The sequence below is a fragment of the Simochromis diagramma genome, unplaced genomic scaffold, assembly GCF_900408965.1.
Source record: "Simochromis diagramma unplaced genomic scaffold, fSimDia1.1 OVJJ01000123.1, whole genome shotgun sequence".
NCBI lineage: Eukaryota > Metazoa > Chordata > Actinopteri > Cichliformes > Cichlidae > Simochromis > Simochromis diagramma.
In genome coordinates this window covers 4081315-4101062 of record NW_024386778.1, presented here as the reverse complement: position 1 = coordinate 4101062, position 19748 = coordinate 4081315, and the positions used below count along the sequence as shown (strand labels likewise).

The window sequence follows — 19748 nt, the reverse complement described above, 5'->3', positions numbered from 1 at the left end:
TTAGGAGCTGTTTCTCACAATAACACTTTGTGAGAAATTTTGAGAGGTCACTAAAGCTCCCATTTGAACAATATTAAAGTTTGACCAGCATATACACTAATGTTAGCTTTTTCAACTATTAGCAATTACCTGATAGCAACCTTAGCCATCTGTTATCATTAAAATAGCAGCTAGCAACTGGCTAATAATAGAACCTTAACATTAGTCTGCAATGTTAAAACACTGTGTTAGTTTAACAGGATAACACCATTATTTGTATCTAAAAAGTTCAACATCAACTGAGAAAAGTTTATCAGATACTCCAACAGCCTACTTTATACATTCTATTGGATCTGGACCTGGATCATCATCTGGATCAGCAATGTAATATACATAAATATATATAAAATATAAAAATATAAAAGTCACCGCGATCGTGGCTCAAGAGTTGGCAGTTTGTCTTGTAGTCTCAGTCGCTGTGTCCTTGGGCAAGACACTTCACCCGTTGCCTACTGGTGGTGGTCAGAGGGCCCAATGGCGCCAGTGTCCGGCAGCCTCACCTCTGTCAGTGCACCCCAGGGCAGCTGTGGCTACAATGTAGCTTGCCATCACCAGTGTGTGAATGTGTGAGTGAATGGGTGAATGTAGTGTAAAGCACTTTGGGGTCCTTAGGGACTACGTAAAGCGCTATACAAATACAGGTCATTTACCATTTACAGTGTATAAGGCAAAAATAGAGTCTGTACAAATAGTATAGTGAGCTTGAAAATTAATATTTGGAATGACAACCTTTATTTTTCGACACAGTATTTGGCTAACTTTCTTGTACTTCAGGAATTGTTCCCCAGGTTCTAAAGTTCTTCTTCATGCACTGCTTCAGTAATGTTGAGGTCTGAATTCAGAGGACACCGATTCACGACTGATGCCATTCCACGGTGTCTTCTCTTTTTCCCCCAGTACTGTATAAACCTCAAAGTTACACATCATCTCATGCTAAAAATGAAGCTGTTCCCAATCAGACACTTTCCAGACAGTATTGCATGGTGGATCAAAATTTGATGAGATTGTTTCTGCATTCATAATTAAATCAGTTATGACAGGATCCCTAACAACACTTACCAAAATTCAACCCTAAACCATGTCAGTACCTCCACCATCTTTCAGAGATAGCTGTAGACATTCACTATTTTACCACTATTTTGCAGAAATGAAGGATGGAGCAAAACTTTTGTAAATTACTGTATACACAGTTATGCTGTGTGTTAATTTGATTTAACACATGTGATATGTTGACTTACCAAGTTGTCCAATTCTGGATCTTCGCTAAAGAAGGGTTTATGTTCTCGTTCCTGCTGGTGCACAAAGTTTTCTATGTCCACATCAAAGCTGGCTGACGTGATGCATTCAGATCCCTGTGTGGCCTGTTCACATTTCTCAAACAGCAATGCTAGCAGGGGAAACAATGGATGCCTGAGGAAAAAAGATAAAGAGGCACAGTAGGTGTCAGTTTCTAAAATTGTTAATATTATCTTTTCTGCTGTGAACAGAATCTTTCTATAAAGATCAATATAATTGCTTGAAGGTAAGGTCAGTGCTGAAGAGACTCTCTTTTCTACCACTCTAGTTGTTAAGGATGTCTTAACTACATAAAAAAAACAACTCTAATCTTCACTTAGTCCATCATTCAATCAAATTTCAACTCAATTTAACCTATATAATGCCAAATCATACCAACAATCACCACAAGGCACTTTACATTGTAAGATAAAGATCCTATGATAATAAAGCGAAACCCCCAACAAATAAATAACCCCCTTTGAGCAAACATATGGTGATAGTGGAATGGAAAAACTCCCTTTTAACAGCAATGGACCTTGCAAAATTTTAGACCTTTAACTTTAAACAAAGTGCTTCTGCTATTTTGCTTGTACTTTAGCTACTCCAGGTTTAGCCACATGACAGCTGTGTGGTCACCGTGCTCATTCTCACGTACCTCCAAACTGCAACAAATTATTTGTGATTCATTGCTTTTGCTCTGATGAAGATAACTGTTTTAGTTACAACACCAACAGTATGGTTTAATTTTTGAACCGACTTACACAACAGCACCTGCATAATACAATTGAAAAATTCAATTTGTGTTAATTTCAGTCACTTTATCTTACATCTTGATAAAGACGTTTTCCAGTCAGAATGCGGACAACTATCAGTTGTAACACCTACGAGTTTGTCCCAATTCAGACCCATGCCCCATAAAATAAATCACTCCCTGTTATAATCTCTTACATTGAGTGCACTACTGCCAGCTCCTCCATAATCTCAAACTCTTTTGTTATCCCTCATACAGGCTGTGTTCAGAGTCAGGAAGTCTTGCTCTGACTTGATTTTGACTGAGTACCAATGTGAGGGTGTATACTGGGTGTATTTCTAGGTTGACCCACGGAGACTGATTTAGGTGCTTTCAGTTGGAACTATGCTGAAGTCAGTACCCTGGATTTCGAACACCATACCTTTCCAGGTGTGGCTTAGATTTAATGACTAAATCACAATCTGAGAAAAAAAAAACTTAACATGAAATGTTGTCACAGCACAGCACAGGCTGCATATAAAACATTACTTTAAAAAAATAATTTGCTGCACTGTACGCTTTGACAACAACATTATGAATGAGGAAATGAATAATCAGCTATCATAATAATTCGGTGCAGCAGGAGGGAAGGAGTTCGAGAGAAACTTAAAGAATATCTGACAATCAGTAGGTTTTTGTAGAGTCTGTTACTTCAGTAACTGACATAAATTGAAGTTAAATGTCTTTCTATAGCAGAAAACCTGGAGTTGCCCTCAGCCCTGGGCAAACAAACTCTGTGTTGTTTGCTAATCCTACTTCCTGGAAAAGGGCCCAAGTGTAACCCAACTAGAAAATTGTTCTTTTTCATAACGTCATATTGTTTTTCATGTTTCATAATCATAATGTTTTCATAATGATAACTGTGTGCAACAAGTAGAGGTAAGGCATTAATTTGGCACACCAATGGAAAATAGTTTTCAGTAAGATATGCCCATGCTTCTTTGCTCATAGCTACTCCAGGGTGAGGTGGCAGCACATTGGAGCACCGTAACTTTTTAAACATTAAAGCTTACTGTCTAAAGGAGACTTGGAAGTCACTTTAGTTTATCATCAACGGGTAAGAAGAGACCAATCAAGTCTCCAGAAATTAACATTACAATTTCTAAAAGATCCCTCAGACCTCTGCAGGGAGCGTAGGAGAGTCTAAAGTTTTTCAGTCACGAGTTTTGTCTTTCTCTAATGTCCATCAGTAACAAATATGGATTTTTAGAATTTTTTTTTTCTGTTGGTAGCACCTATGTTGTAGAAGAATACCTGTTCAATCACTAAAATTTCACTTTGATCTGCAAAAGCTAAAGCGATTTATATGTCTTCTATATTTTGCAATGGGACAGGTGATTCATTTTCTGTGTAAGAATAGTCTGTAAAATCCTTTTAGATTGATTAGACTGTAGATTGCTAAGTGGTTAGTTATATTGTATATTGTTATAAGACCATACAATAATACAGAGAAACCCCCAACCCAACACATGACCCCCTAAGAGCAAGCATTTAGCAATCTGCACAAACAACGCTAATGCAACTAGAAGCGCAGAACCCGAGAGTGATGTCAAAGCTAAGTCTGTCCTGACCGTAGCCAAGCAGCTAGAGCTTCCACTTCAACAGAGGACATCACTACTATCATTGCGATAGTAGTCATGCTTGATTTATTTCAGCCTCCATTTCTATCTGTAACTGGTTCTACAAAAGACTAAATAGTCTGGTTCTTATATAGTGAGCATTCAAAGCACTTTATACAACTTACATCATTCACACATGTGTTTTCTAACGTTCACACTATGAATGCATCAGAGAGCAACTTGGGGTTCAGTATCTTACCGGAGGATACTTAGAGCAGGTCTTCTATGAATTGGAAGGTTGGCGAATCAATATCTGCTCCTGTTTACAGTCTGCAAACCTCTCTTCTAAGCTACAGTCAGCATGGCCACAACAGTTTTCTGCGATGTGCTCTTTTATGAAGTTTACAGGTTTACACTGTTAAACGGTAATTATATGGCATCTCAGGTCATGTTAAAATGTACCCCAAAAAGGATGTATGCAGCAGTGTGACCTGGGCTCATGGCCAACTAACTCAAATGACAATTAGCCAATGGTATCGTGAACAATTTGCCACTCAATACCACATACGCACACATTAGACTTGTCAATAGGGACAAGAATTTAAAACATATTGTAATATAAGCTGTACTCCAAGGACTCCTAATGCCCTTGTCCTACTTTTAACAGTGTGGTAGCTCTGGGAAGTACTTGTAGTGGACAGGATATGGTCCAGTAACGGCACAGGGCTTCAGAGAGTTATCTAAATTGTTCCATTCTGTCTTTTACAGAGAACGACATTTGGATACTGTACAAGGATCTATAGCGTGCTGCTGTATACAGTACATGTTACATTATTGAACACATCCACTCGCCCCACTTTGATTCCAGGGGTACTTGGGAAGACAAATGGATTATAACAAAAATTTTGTGTAGCTAATTATACAATCCTGAAAGCTGCTTACACATGGCATATTTTATATTCATATTCCATGGTTTTAAATGTACAACATATATGTGAAGGCTTGGGGGAATGGTGATGCGTTTACTGTTTTAAAATACGAAAAGGCATTGATTTGATTGATGGTGTCTTGTATTTACTACATGCATAATAAATACTGCTTGGAGCTAAAAGCCACATTTAGGAGTGAAGAACTTTCATTCTTACATTTAAGCACATTTATGTAGAATCTGAATGTGGCTGTATAACTTTTAAATGAATACTGATTTCATAAAGTTTTGTTCCATAAAGTCACAATGATGGTGAAAATTGATGCAGTATACTTTTTAATTCCATTCAACTGTAAACCATACAGGCAAACATATCAATCACAGATCCTATCAGCTTTCACATAATGATGTAAATGTTGATGTCCCTCTGGGGACAAGTGGCAAAATTTGGGTGGAGACATCTAATATTTTATTTTTAGTATTTTCTTGATTCATACCACAACAAGCAAGTACTCGGGAAACTTTATAACAGATATGCAAGTTACAAAAAGTTTTCATTTTAAGCATCATCAGCAATGTTATAGATAAAGTTGTAAAACAATAGTAATGGGATTAGTTATTGTTGCATTTGACTTAGGAGATGCTAATATGCAAAGTGGTTCACTGCTATGACTTACAGAAGCACTTAATTATACTCATTCACTGTCTGTATAAGTCCATCATACTTCCAGTGTTAGCTTCTTTTGGTTTACTTTTATACTTTCTCCCTTCTTTTCCTATCATTGTAAAAATGACTGTATTCAATATTTTCTCTCCGTTCTAATACAATTTGCAAATTCTGATCAATTTAATAAATGTTTTAATCTGAAAAAATATACAAACACACCGTTCGGCCTTAAAGGTGAAGTTGTTAATGTTTTGTTTTTTAACCATCACTGGTTGAAAAGTAATAACCCTTGAGAATTAGAATTCAGTGTCCTTAGCCAAGGAGCCTCATACTGGAAATGTTTAATGTATTTCTATCTGCCATTGAGAATCACACAAAACTGGCACTCCACATGGAGTTCCTCTGGAGTCAATTAGTGGTCGTTTGTTGTTTACTTTCAATATAGAACTCAGGATTGCGGTTTCACCAACAAAATACATTATGGGACTGTTCTTCATGAAAGTCTGAGTTGATGGATTAGTGGAACATACCAAGATAAAGGTATGTAAGTCTGATGTCATTAGCCGTTTCTGGGTCCAAACTCCTCTTCAGCTCTGAAAGTCAAACGAACACTGCGGCATCACTGAGAATTACAAACTGTCTAAATTCTTTCATCTTTAATAAAGTGATCAGTGTGGCTGCTCTACCAGGTGTAACAATTAAGTTTAAAATCCAGGTATCCATGAAAACAAAATTTATGAAATTTACGAGTTAGAAGTTAGCTCACTACTTTCCACCTAAACATAATATACCATGTTCTGACTGAGGGATTTCTGAAAAAATTTAAACGTACAGCTCTGCTATCACTTCTGACATAAACGATGACAGGAAACTAAACAGCAAGGACGTTTGTAGGGTTACTGAAGTTGAGCTAGCTGGTATATAATGATGTGGTACACGGTGGCTAGCTACACACCTATAGTTAGCATGGCTGCCCCACATATTAGCATAGTGAAGCTGGAGGATGAACGCTAACTTTTTTCCACTTAATAAAAGTAAACGCGAGGGTTCCCGATGGTTAGGGACAAATGCAATTGTATGGTAGGATACTGTCAATGGACCAAACTTCACTCAGCAGAACAAATGAGATAATCCAGACACAATACGAGGTTAGTCATTAATTTACTGCTGCATGGGCTGGGCTGTAGTTACATTGTAAGGTTTTAAAAAATGAGCTTTAAAATTAATAGTGGCAATAAAAACCGAGAGAGACAGACAGTGATCACTGATGTTTTTAGAACAAAATGCCACATATTTCTGGCAGAAACACACGCATATATACACATTATTGTGTAACTGGAGTGCAAGTGTGGAGCAAGCCTTCAACTGAATACACCTCCAGGCTGGTCCCCCTGGTGGATACACAAGACATTACCACTAGTATTCCTAAATGCCGCTTAGGGGCGTTACTACTCATGGTTGCATCGTCCATGTCACAGGAGGGTCATCTATCAGCCGGCAATCGATCAGGATTCCACTAGGCAACCATCATGGTCCTGTCAGGGATGAGGCAACTATTTTAAGTGGCTGTAACTGTAAATCTCAAAACAAGGTGACTGTTTCTGGTGAACACTGTGAACCTTTCAAACAATAAATGAACTGATTCTTACATATCGCTTTTCTACTCTTCCATAGCACTCAAAGCCCTTTATACAACATGCCACATTCACACCCCTTCACAAAAGCACTTTCTTAAGTGTTTTTCAGTGCTTCCCAGCTAACATTCACACTCTGATGGCTGCATTGGATAGCAACTTGGGGTTAATATCTTGCCCAAGTATACTTGGCCTGCAGACCAGGATCAAACCACAAACCTTCCAATCAGTAGATGACCTGCTCTACCTCCTGAGCTACAGCCAAGTTGATAGGATTTTAGTTCAGTGAGTGAGAACAAATGCAGTCAAACACAAAGCTCCTTTATATAAAGATTCTACAGTTCCAGTTAACTGGGTAGCAAGCCAACCCACGAGTTTTGATGAGAATGTCCAGACTGATTCAAAGACTGCACTTTTGTTGCATTTCATTTGCCTTGGAAACTGGATGACAGATCTGGGAGTGATGCTACTCCTTGCTGAGCATGTTCCAGTAGTAAAGTCAGAAAGGCAAAGAAAAACAGGATTTGTTTTGCTCATTAGCAAGGCAGAGACATTCATACATCACTAGCAATACAACACTGCCAAAAGAAAAACCTTAAACGCAGCACTGCAGCACATTCACAGACAAGGCTGTGCTGTGCAATACTGTGCACAAATACACACTAGTCGCAGTGTAGATTACAAGTTCTTCAGTTTTACTAATGTTTACACACACACACACACACACACACACAGAAGATGAAACAACTTTTGGTTTCATACTATCTTATTAATAAATATGACTTGTTTTTCTGATTGTCTATTTGACTTTTACAATTCCTTGGCTGGTTCTTTGCTTAATATTTATTGCTATTATTTTTCACTTTCATTCTATAGACTATAAATGGTAAATCGACAGGAACTTATGTAGTGCTTTTCTACTCTAACTGAATGCTTTGAGCACTTTTAAAATTATGGTAGGGAATTGTGGTGGTATGGACCCTACTCAGGCTCTAACCCATGGCTCTCATTTCTAGCCTTTAATAGTCAACTATATTATACTCTAATCTCCCTGATCCCAATTTAATACTGCTCCCTCAGCCTACGTGCCAGGAATATTAAACAGGACGGTCACGTGCAGACTGGAGAGATGCTGCATTTTTTGTCTGATATCTGCTTGAGTTGGGTTGGAGAAGAATCCAGGTGGGGGAGAGAGAGAGGTTTATTTAGTCTTAGATGTAGTGTTATTTTTATTACACAATCTGATTAATTTTGACAATTTTCTGAGTTTATTTAAACTCATATTTTTACTAAGCTCCGATATCTACTCAAAGATAACGCAAATGACATATTAGCCCACAAGTGTCAGCAAACTGATACTTTCCTTGTCTTATTAGACATGCCCGTGTGATTTGTAAACATCAGACACAGAAAAAAATACTTGACTGCATCTATTAGCACAGTGCTGTCAAGGAGATCTGGCCTTATGGGGCTTAAAGCCTCAGGAGCATTGTGGCAAGAGCTAGAGAGTACACAACACCTTTAGTGGCTGGTAAATAAACAGGCAAATTGAAAGAAGTGATAACAGTAGGCAAGCTAAAAACAAAGCGAGCACGCCACTTAAAAGTGTTAACCAGATGACAGCTGAATTTCTTGCATGTCCAAGACAAGAAATTTAAATCACTTTGCATCAAGCTATTTCTTCAAATAACCTTAATACGATAACATGAGAGAAATATTTGATTTTGATCTCTTTCTATTGGTGAATACTTTAATAACAACTAGAATGTGATTATGTTTTTGTAAGGAGCTAAAAAAAAATATTGTGTCAGTACCCAAAACTATAAGCGGTGTTCCATCAGGAAAAGGAAAGCAAGCAATGCTTGCCTTATCAGATCTAAAAACAGACATAATGTTTTAACCGACATTAAAACGTATCACAGCCTTTCATCTCATAAAGCTCCTAACCTGTTTGCATCCATCATTAAAATTACTGTAATCTTGTGACTGCAGCTGGCTATTATTATTGAAAGCTCCGCTGTTTTGTACTCAAAAGAATGTAGTAGCTGTCTCCATCTCCTGTTCACAATGACCGGGGTGAGCAAGCTAAGAGGCCAGCAGCTTTTTTCTGGTGGTTTTGCGCATGAGCATTGTGGATAAACCTTTGGTCTCTTTGGTAAACTGATAGCAGGCAAGCAAGGCAGAACAGTACAAATGCAGACCACAAAGTGGTACTACCACTTTGTACACAGTACAAAGTGGTACTACCACTTTGTACTGTGTACAAAGTGGTCTGGAAACAAAATGGTGTGGAAACAGAGCAAGCACTCAGTTATTTATCATTGTAACGGATCAGTTTCGTCTTGCTTAACCACCTTGGCCAACATATGTCATAATAAATAAAACTAATAAAACAGGGAAGTTGAACAGAAATTATTAATTTGTTTTAATATATCTTTTTAGACCAAGGCCTCATGAAGAGCTTTTTCAGAGACCTCTGTTAATTTGGGGGAATATTTTTCTGCAGAATAATTCTTTTTATTTTCGATACTTTATGCACTTTTCATTGCTACAGTTTTATGTGCAATGAGAGTGTTTTCATAATGTTTTATTGCTTCTTTTCTTAAATTAGTGGTTTGAAAATGTCCTTGCCACTGTCAGCTAGTAGTTAATTTTGTTTTTAGTAATATAATAGAATATAATAGATTTACATGTCTTCAGTCAGGAAGGAGTGCAGAAAGGTGAAAATGTCCATGAGAGTGCAGACGGCAGCACAAACGGTATGTTTTAATAAATACAGGTGAAACAAACAAAAAACAAACTTTCCAACTTGTACAGTAATTACATTTCATCTGAATAGTTGTTCCGAATGTGACATGTTTTGTTTTACTATTCATGCCATGTGCTGTAATTTTCAGTGACATTTGTAGTGAATGACCAATAAAAAGCTCACTTGCATGTTAAAAAAGAAAACAGAGAGACATCTTTAACTGTACAGTTTTTATAGCTGATGATGCAAGCTATAGATTGAGACGTTTCATTTATCTGTTCTTCCTGCTGTTTGCATGTCATGTTTAATGACACTGACTCTAATTAGGATTCGCAAACAGTAAAGTTCATTAAACTGTTATACAACAGACTTTGTTGAGCTAAAGTGATAATGAAATCTAGAAACAACTTGTTTACGTATATGGTGAGATCTATATCTAGACAACAACAGCTTTGTAAAACCCATCCATTTGCATTCATTATATTTCATTTGCATTTAATTTTTCGTATATTTTCTTTGCCTGGCTTTGTGGCTTTAAACTACATTTCATATTGTTTAAATAAACACTTTTGTAGAAATCAAATGTTAGAAATTTCAGTCTAACATTTTGCAGTGTTTTTGGCAAAACGATCATATAAAGTCTTTTGTTAAAGCAAACTACATCTGTGCAGTTCAGTGGATATGACAAAGTAATTATGGGTTTTGAGATTACTTTTGGAAATTCTAAGCTAATCATTGCTGTCAGCAGTTCAATGTTGGTATATTCCAAAATCATGTAAAAGCCTAAAACTATCAAGGCACTATTGGTCTGCATGAGGAAGTCTGTCTCTGATTATGTTACACAATTGCACGCTGTTGGAGCTCACCAACTTTGAGTGAGGTCAAAACACCACCCTTCGGCACTTTCTATGACCTTTACACAGGAAGTTGGGATTAAGGTAGATGGGGTGTGAAAAGGCATGCATTTTTATGAATGTGAACATATGTATGTGTGTGCCAGTGTGTAGTCACACAGTGTGTGCTTTCCAGTCTCCCGCTACCTCCTCCAGCCATCTTGAGCACCCTCATGTTGACTGCCAGAAGCAGCGGTTCCTATCTGCAGTGCGACGGAATCGAGATTGCTGGCTGGGGGATCATTATGAGGGCCATAAAAGAGCGATTTACAGGACGGCCAGCGAGTGGAGTCATCACCAACCCCCCACCTCACCCCAACACACACACACACACACACACACACACTTTTTCCTGCACTGCACCATGCTGGATCACCAACGAAAAGCCCAAAATGGAGAATCAGAGGCGAGCGGAGAGCATGATGACTTAAACATGAAGGTGAGGCACGTGGCAGCTTTAGTGGAATCTGCTTTATGACCTGTGGATCTAAGCAAGGGAATAAGGTGCCAGTACATTTTTGATCAGATAACAGAACGCAACAAAAGGTAGAGCACTTTCAAAAAGCACAAAAAATGTCTTGTCTTAAAGTGAAAAACACATACAGTATGTGGTACTTTTTTTTTTTTACATTTATTATTATTTCTTTGGGGTTTTCTGTTGTTGTTGTTGTTGTTGTATTTTCCCACATATCCATAGCCCTGAACCCCTTAATCATCACAACCTGTGTTTAAATTATGATCATTTTAACCAATTATAAAATGTGTAATACTAGTCCTAATTTTTAACAGAAAAAATGACCTTGTTGATATATATTGTTTTAAACCACAGTTTTCACATGATGTCAGATCTACTGGGACAATGTAGTGGACACGCCCACCTGGCAGGCATTTATCTAACTGTATTAAATAGTTTTTCATTACACTTTTGCACTGTGTTTTCAGCAGTTATTCTATGAATTAAGCTTATGATTTCAACGTTTTAATGACAACTATTGCAACATTTTTCTAATTAAATATTTAACCTTAGCTAACTATTTGGAAAATCCCTTCATTACATTTAATTACTTTTACATCAACCATTTGATCTCTACTTTTAACTTTTTTTCATTGCTTCAACTGTCTACCACAGGTATGGTATGTGATATTGTAACTGTGTTATCACAACATCAATCTACTATTCATAACAAAATCCTTTACTTATTGCTTGCTAGTGCTATATTTGGTCATATATAAATAAAGAATTATTATTATTCACTATATTGTTAAAAGTATTCACTCACCTATTCAAATCATTGAAGTCAGGTGTTTTAATCACTTCCATGCCTACATAAATATAAAATCAAGCACCTAAGTATGTAGACTGCTTCTTCAAGTATTTGTAAAAGAATGGGTAATTTTCAGGAGCATAGTACCATGATAGCCACTTTGTGATATTTCCTTGCTACTAAATATTCCACGGACAACTTTCAATGGGAATGACAGTAACTCAGCCACAAAGTGATAGCCCTCCTAAAATAATAGAGTGGTAGTACTCAGAGGTCACCAACTTTCTGCTGAGTCAATCACTACAGACATCCAAATTCCATGGTCCCTAGAAATTAGCTCAACAACAGTGTGTAGAGAACTTCATGGAATGGGTTTCCATGATTGAGCAGCTCAAGCCTTACATCTGCAAGCACGATATAATTCGGCAGATGCAGTGCTGTAATCACCATTGGCCACCATTGGACTCAATAGAAGTGGAGATGTGTGGCAGTTGCCAGGAGAACGGTACTTTCTGCATTGTGACAAGTACTGTGTAAAGTGTAAAGTTTGGTGGAGGGGGGATTATGGTGTGGGGTTGTTTTCAGATGTTGGGTTCGGCCTCTTAGTTCCAATGAAAGGAACTCTTACTGCTTCAGCATATTCTGGATAATTTCATGCTTCCAACTTTGTGAGAACAGTTTGGTGTTGTCCCTTTCTGTTCCATCATGAGTGCAGGCTAGTGCACAAAGCAAGGTCCATGAAGATATGGATGAGTGAACTTGGTGTGGAAGAACAGAATTCTGACCTCAACTCGATAGAACACCTTTGGGATGATTTATAGCAGAGACTGCAAACCAGGCCTTCTGGTCCAACATCAGCATCTGACATTACAAACATCTGGAAGAATTGTCAAAATTCCCAGTTCTAGATGCAGTGAAGCATCCCACGGCATAATCCTTCCACCACCATGTTTAACTGTGGAGAAAGTGTTCTTTGGCTTGTAGACCTCTTTCTTTCTCCAAACACAAGCAGTGTCTCTACTGCCAAAGATATATACTTTTACCTCATCTGACCAAAGGATGCATTTTCAGTATGTTCAAAAAGTCATTTTATACAAAAAGATCATAAATGTCTGGACATGTACACTCTATCCAGATTTGAAACTGGTAAACAGAAACAGGGAAAGTGAGGTACTCAGAAGAGGACTTTTGAACATCCACTATTCCATCACATGTTTAAGTACAAATCCATCTGCCAAGGAAGACTGTGTTATATAACTGGAAGCTCCAGGAGAGCTACTGAATGGAAATGTGGTGAGAGGTTCACTGTCTTTCAAGGAAAATAAAAGAAATGGCAATCCCAGTTGAAAATGTTCTTTACATTTGAGTTTTAGCACTTAAATCTACCAAGTTGTCTACAGCCTATCAAAAACATTAAACCTGCAGATGAAGAGCAGCGCATGAAAACAAGCACAAATCAAAGCAGCGTAGTCATCTAAGGAACGAGTCATGTTTGCCTGCATTTGCAATAATCTGTTAGGCCACCAAGTGGGTACAGAAAGACGACGGGGTGGGGTTTGAAGGTACCGCTGTGTGTTTTTGCGTGGGGATGCGTGTGAGTTGGAGAGAGAGAGGAAGAGACAGAGGTCCTCCTCTCTCTCTCTGCTCCCCACTGTTTGCCAGTCTAATCAGGCCTGCTGTACCCCTGTATATTAGAAGCCAGTTTGTGGTGAGCCCTGCTGTGTGTGCTCCCAACAAGGCCCCATTTCCCCAGGCTACATGTCTGAAGCACACCCTGTGTTAGAGAAAGGAGAGTGTCACACATTCACACACATACACACAAAGAACCTGCGGCATTATCTGAAAAAAGATCCAGTCTCCTTTTCTCTACTTCTCAATATTGCCTTTTATTCTTATGTCTGGTCTTGAAACCCTTCAACCAATATGTCATCTGTATTTAAACAGTCTACCTTTCATTTCACTTTGTATCCCTGTGTGTATGTACATCCTTTCTGATTATCCTGTATTGGCAGATGTTCTTTACTTGCGCTTTTGGCAATACACACACACACACACACACACACACACACACACACACATATATATATATATATATATATATATATATATATATATATATATATATATATATATATGTGTGTGCTTTTTAAAAAAGCTGACAAAATACGTGACTTCGCCTACATTCTGTAAAAAGGTACTGTTATTTTCAATAAAGAAATAAAGATAAAAATTGAGGCTGACTGAATGAATGTTGTCTTTGCACAGAGTGTGGGTTAGCAGCTGTGAAGTGTAAATTATGTCCTATTCTGTGTTTGCTGTAGGCCACTCGTGCTAACAAAAGATAACACGGATCGCTAAGTTGTCCAAGTAAGAAATTAAAAAAAGGTAAAATTTAGACTTTCATTCTCAACTAAAGTCAAGCGGAAGGATACTCATAAAAATGAGTATCTTAAAGAAACAGCCAATGAGCTTTGACACAGTTTCTTGCATTCAGAAGCAGCTGAACACCAACACATGCTGACCCGGTAAATGGAAAAAAGCACGGCCTGTTTTAAGCCCATCAAATGGTGAGAGACTTTGGGTTGCTGGAATAGCAGCACAGTGGTGGAGAACGCATTGATGCATTGTGGCAGTGAGGATAAATAGACTTTATGGTGCATTACAGACTCACACAAACATGGAGGCTATAACAAAATGTGTCAATCCTAGGATGTATCAAATTAAAAGTAGTCTCCTCCTGTGTATATTGTCATGTTGTAATGTTGTCAACAACAACTGCATATAGAGGCTGAATAACTCGCTTTAGCTTTGTGAATTAAGGAACTAGCAGCATGGCTAACTGCTAACCTTTCCAGAAACACAAAGAAACCCCATCAATTCAAAATACAGGGGCCAGGACCAGCATGAGAAGGGCTTTCAGCAAAGATCCACTATGGAGGCATGTCAGTGGTAATGTGCACCACATACAGTTCTGCATTTGTACGGCTGTCAAAGACAAGAAGGAATCTAATTTTATTTCTATTTTTCTCAGATTTTTTGAAATGTATAAAATGACAATGACTACTTCTCGTAAGACAAAAATGTGTTTATTTGATTTTAGAGATTTATGAAATAACGTGTAAGCAACTAAATGTAGCATATGCTTCCATTTAATGTATACAGCAGATGTATGATACAGCCTGTGAGCACTTTTGAAAAGCACATTCACCCTGTTGTTTATCATTGATTCTCTACTCCAAGTTCTCTTCATGTAAAGTAAGTGAGCTGTTAAGTCAAGCATAAAAGTGTCACCTTAAAAGAGCGCATTGGTAAACACATCTCTTCTACCCGGGCTGGTTCTGAGAATTACAAGGACATTTCTGTTGAAAACAGAAACGACTATTATGATGTCTCTTTCAATTAAGCCCGTGTTTCCATCTCAGCCGCAAATTCTACATTCGCAACCTAAAAAACAAAAGACTCACCCGCTTTTTAATAAGATGCAGAGAATCCAGAAGGATCTTTATAGTAAATGCCACAACTCATTAGGCTAATTACCCTATCACACATTTACTCTGCTGCTAATAACAAAGTAGGCAGAGAGACAGAGAGACGGAGAGAGAAAAGCACACATCTCCTCATAAAATTGGCATTCCAGCAATTAGTGAAAAGAAACATTAAAGCCTGCACAGGCTTCCTGAGCAAAATAATTAAAGAAAAATGGCAGAGATGCTGATTCTCACTGCTCTTCTCCTTTCAAAGTCTACAGCCCCCATATGAGCACAGCACAGAAGCATAAAAACAAAGTGCTATTTGTGTCTTTTTGCATAATTTCACTCACTGTGGGAGACGGAAGTGAAGTCAAATTTAATTGTGTTTATAACAAGGTGCGTTTAGTCATTAGTTCCTCACAAGGGCAACAGTCATGCCAAAAATTCTAATCTGCTCAGCACTTCTTTGAGTGCTTAAACACAACTATTTCAATAGGAGATTTTAAACAGCACATGCTGGTGAATTCTTAGGGCTGCCTCTAAAAGCTAATTACTGCATTTTAATGATGGGCCATTATACATATTAACTGACTCATTCGACATTATATTCTCCGTAGCACCATTTACTCTCATCTCAATTTACCCTTTAGCCCACTGCTTTTTTATCACATAAAGACACTGATCATCTACAGCTATGTTTGTCTGTAACACTACGTTTCACAGACCCTGCCATTCTGTGAAGGTTCATAGTTGGAAAGGAGATATCTCAAATGGAAAACTTTTCTCAATTTAATGATCATTTTTAAAATTTTAATCCCCTTATAGGCCTCTGCATGTATCCCATTCACTCAGTGAAGCAATAGGGATCTACTAATCCAGCACCCGGGGAGCAGTGTGTATAAAAGGGTACCTTCCTTAAGGGTACCTCAGGATAACTGTTCGGTGGATTCAAACCCCCGACCTTGTGATCATGGAGCAAACCCTCAAACCTACTGACCCATCCCACCCCTAGGAAGACTCCTAACAGAGTAAAATGACTAAATATTAACTGAGAACTACTAAAGAAGTTCCACTCTATGAACTTTCACTTTCATTTGGGGAACTACAAGACAGTATGCTGCCAGTTTTCCACCATAAGCAGCTACTTTTTATGCACTCATGCGGGTTTCTGTTGTTTTTTAACTACACTTCTACCATCTAGCTATTTATTATTAATAAGTGCCACTAAAGTTTATGAGAGTGTTTAATTTCAGTATACATGTAAAGTATTAACAGACTGCTAGTGTTTTTGTTCGCAACTTATTAGCTATACTGTGTTTGTGAAAACTAAAATAAAATCTGGAATATTCTTGCCCAGAAACAAGTGTAAAAGATTACTTTATAAGGATTGTAAAGATTACTTCCTTTGTGCAAGCAGAATCAAAACTGCAGAGAGAAGAGCAGATGCAAATATCAGAGCTAAACAATACAGGTTCTTCCCATCACTGTCTGTTTGGTTTTAATCACTGCTACCTATACTCTGGAATACCTGATTCTAATCTAATCTAACCTGATGGACTGGAAATTATAGTCAATGCAGGGGTGCAATTCAAATGGGATGCACATATTTTGTCTTTATATGATTAAAGTGCCAGTTTAGGACAGTCAGTTCATATAATGCAAGTCTATTCTTGTCAGCTGTAGCTTTTAGCTTAATAATAAAAGCAAGTAGTCAACAAGCAGGTTTTATAACTGAGATCGCATTTTAATAATTTCAAACATTCTATATGTCACAGCTAGAATTAGAAATTCGTATTGTATATGTGGTTGAGAACTGTTAAAGGAGGAAACCAAGATCCAAAACTCCCCAGAGGAAATGAAAGAGGGGCTGATTCCACCACCACAAATACACCCGGAGCTGCTCCAAACATGGTGCCTCACATCAAAGGCAGCCTTGTATCTCAGTGGATCAACCAAGGACTTTACAGTGGCTTGCCTCAGGTCTGCACATGGGGGGGGACTCACATCTCCAGCAGTGGCAGATACACCGTAGGTGGGACCCTAATACCATACAGTGCTGGGCAGCCTTCACTCAACAAATCAAGTTAGTTGCTGATAGTCTGGCAACACCAGGAGATCAGCCAGCTTGATTAAAAATGCCTGTATATTTTGAATAATTTACTTCATAAATAGATAATATAAACTCATTATAAGGGTTTATCAATATTCTAGTGATGAGCTGAGAGAAGAGGGAGGTGTAATTTGTATCTTTTTTTTGCTGGCATTTTTTTTTTTTGCTGGCATTCTGGGTTTTCCCCAAGCAGTAATTTTCTTACAAACATATATATATATATATATATATATATATATATATATATATATATATATATATATATATATATATAGATATAGATATATATATATAGATATAGATATATATATATAGATATATATGTTTGTAATGATTAATTGCACTTTAATAGCACAAGAAAATTTGCCCCGAAAAGCTATTTTTTTTTTAAATGTAAAGGGTTTTACTGGGCGACAAAATCAAATCAATATATATATATATATATATATATATATATATATATATATATATATATATATATATATATATATATATATATATATATATATATAGAGAGAGAGAGAGAGAGAGAGAGAGAGAGAGAGAGAGAGAGAGATGTAGACTTTTAAATAAAAGATTAGTCAAATGGTGCTGAAAGTGTGACTTGAGATTTATTTGCTGATCATATGATTAATTTGAAGTACAAAATACAGAACTTCCACACAATCTGAAAATGTAAAAAAGCAATTCACTACACAGCATAAATGTCAACTTAATATATCTACCAGTGCCGGGCAGCTAATATAAAAACATAACCTAAGCAGCGTAACTGTGGTAACTACTTTCTTTATTTCCTGTAAACAGTATAACCTTTTTCTTTTGTAATATTGCTGCACTTTACACAGACATTGGCCAGAACATAAAGTAAAAGCCTGTAAAATAAGTATTACGAGTAATTGTGACACATGATGAAATCCGTTTTCACAAACATCTCTATTATCTCTATTAGTATGGTTCATGTGTTTCTACTTAAATGAACATCTATTCACAAGTGTGATTCCAAAAGAAGCTCTCTTTCATCTGAAGAGTGATGCTTACCTTTGAAAATGGCTGTTGGCGTGAAAGAGAAATAAATTATGTTTTACAATGTTGATCTGGAGTCAAGCTAAAACCTCACACAAAACAAATGGCCAATAAAATTTCAAATATCACTTTCAACAGCAAATAAACAAATGATTGAAATTTCTTTTTTGTCCTCTTCTGGTCTGCTTTATTTTTGTTGGCTGTTCGTAATTCAAAACAGTGAGTTTATAATGAGTGATAATTATAACAATTTAGAGCCCACCTCATTATACAGACAACTGCTGCACTATGAGATACTTTTTTTAAAGTCTTGTAACATTTACACAGTTCAAAGCAGAGAAAACTGAACTGCCTATGAGGAGTCAAGGAACAAAGGTGCTCTTTGGTTTATGAATGAAATCTGAAGAAAGCCCCTTCAAGTATAATTCCAAAAGCTTTTATGTCATGGCTAGTTTGAGAGAATGCATTAAAAACAACACTAGTGCCTGTGTCCTTCATCGGTGAGTAACACATCAAGTTAATTTACTACAGTCTCTTAAAGTCAGCATGAAATGAAACATTTCTTCAAAGGGGAACAATTGAAATGTAATTCAGAAGCAGAAGGGTGCACACTGCCAAACTTCATGACACAAACACATGGCTAAATAATCAAAACAAAAAACCACTGATAAACAACATGGTCTTTCTCTGCTTCTTGTCCCTGGTCATCTTTACATATTTATGTTTTCAGACTGGCTTATAGCCCTTACAGTAAGAGATGTCTCATGAAAAATGTAACCAACCTGTAAACAGCCCTCTTGTCAGATTCAAGCTGGGCCTGGGGGTCAAGGGTCACACTGACAGAGCTATTTGGTGCTGCGGAGGCTGCTGGGATGTGGACCTGTGGGGTCTTGGTGTTCTGTTGAGTCGTGCCCGTCATCTGGTGATATTTAAAATAATCACAAAATGACTTAATGATAAATTTATGTTCTTTTTTTCTTACATTGGCAATTATGACTTTGAATATTGCTTTTGTTTTAGTATCATCTGTGATGTTGCATATATACGGTGATTTAGGATGCTAATACGCTCACAGTAATACTCCTAACACGGCAGTGCTAAGATTTAATGGTTATCATTCATTTAAAGCATGCTGACATGGTCATATTTAGTAATTACCACTAATTAAGTACTTTCAAAATCCTACATCATCTCAAGTTATCGCAGTTTCATTGCGATAACTTGAGACGACGATTTTCAGAAAACTTGACCTCTGACCTCTAACCTTGAGGTTTAGGTCACTGAGATTTGAACTTGTTTGTTTTTACTATGTGGCCCTTTGGTATCAATTTGGAAATCCTAGG

At 37.3% G+C, this 19748-nt stretch overlaps 1 protein-coding gene across 3 annotated transcripts in view; it reads right to left on the bottom strand.

The window, feature by feature from the left end:
- Nucleotides 1–19748, bottom strand: part of pknox2 (pbx/knotted 1 homeobox 2) — a 103623-nt gene that overhangs the window by 17345 nt on the left and 66530 nt on the right. For 2 of the 3 annotated variants that reach the window (XM_040012400.1, XM_040012389.1), the window contains exons 3-5: nucleotides 19188–19324; nucleotides 18421–18432; nucleotides 1278–1449 (exon numbers count right to left, since the gene is read on the bottom strand). In XM_040012400.1, the coding sequence (XP_039868334.1) occupies nucleotides 1278–1449; nucleotides 18421–18432; nucleotides 19188–19324 (321 nt within the window). The remainder of the gene's footprint in view (nucleotides 1–1277; nucleotides 1450–18420; nucleotides 18433–19187; nucleotides 19325–19748) is intronic. The other variant, XM_040012410.1, reaches the window with a different exon arrangement.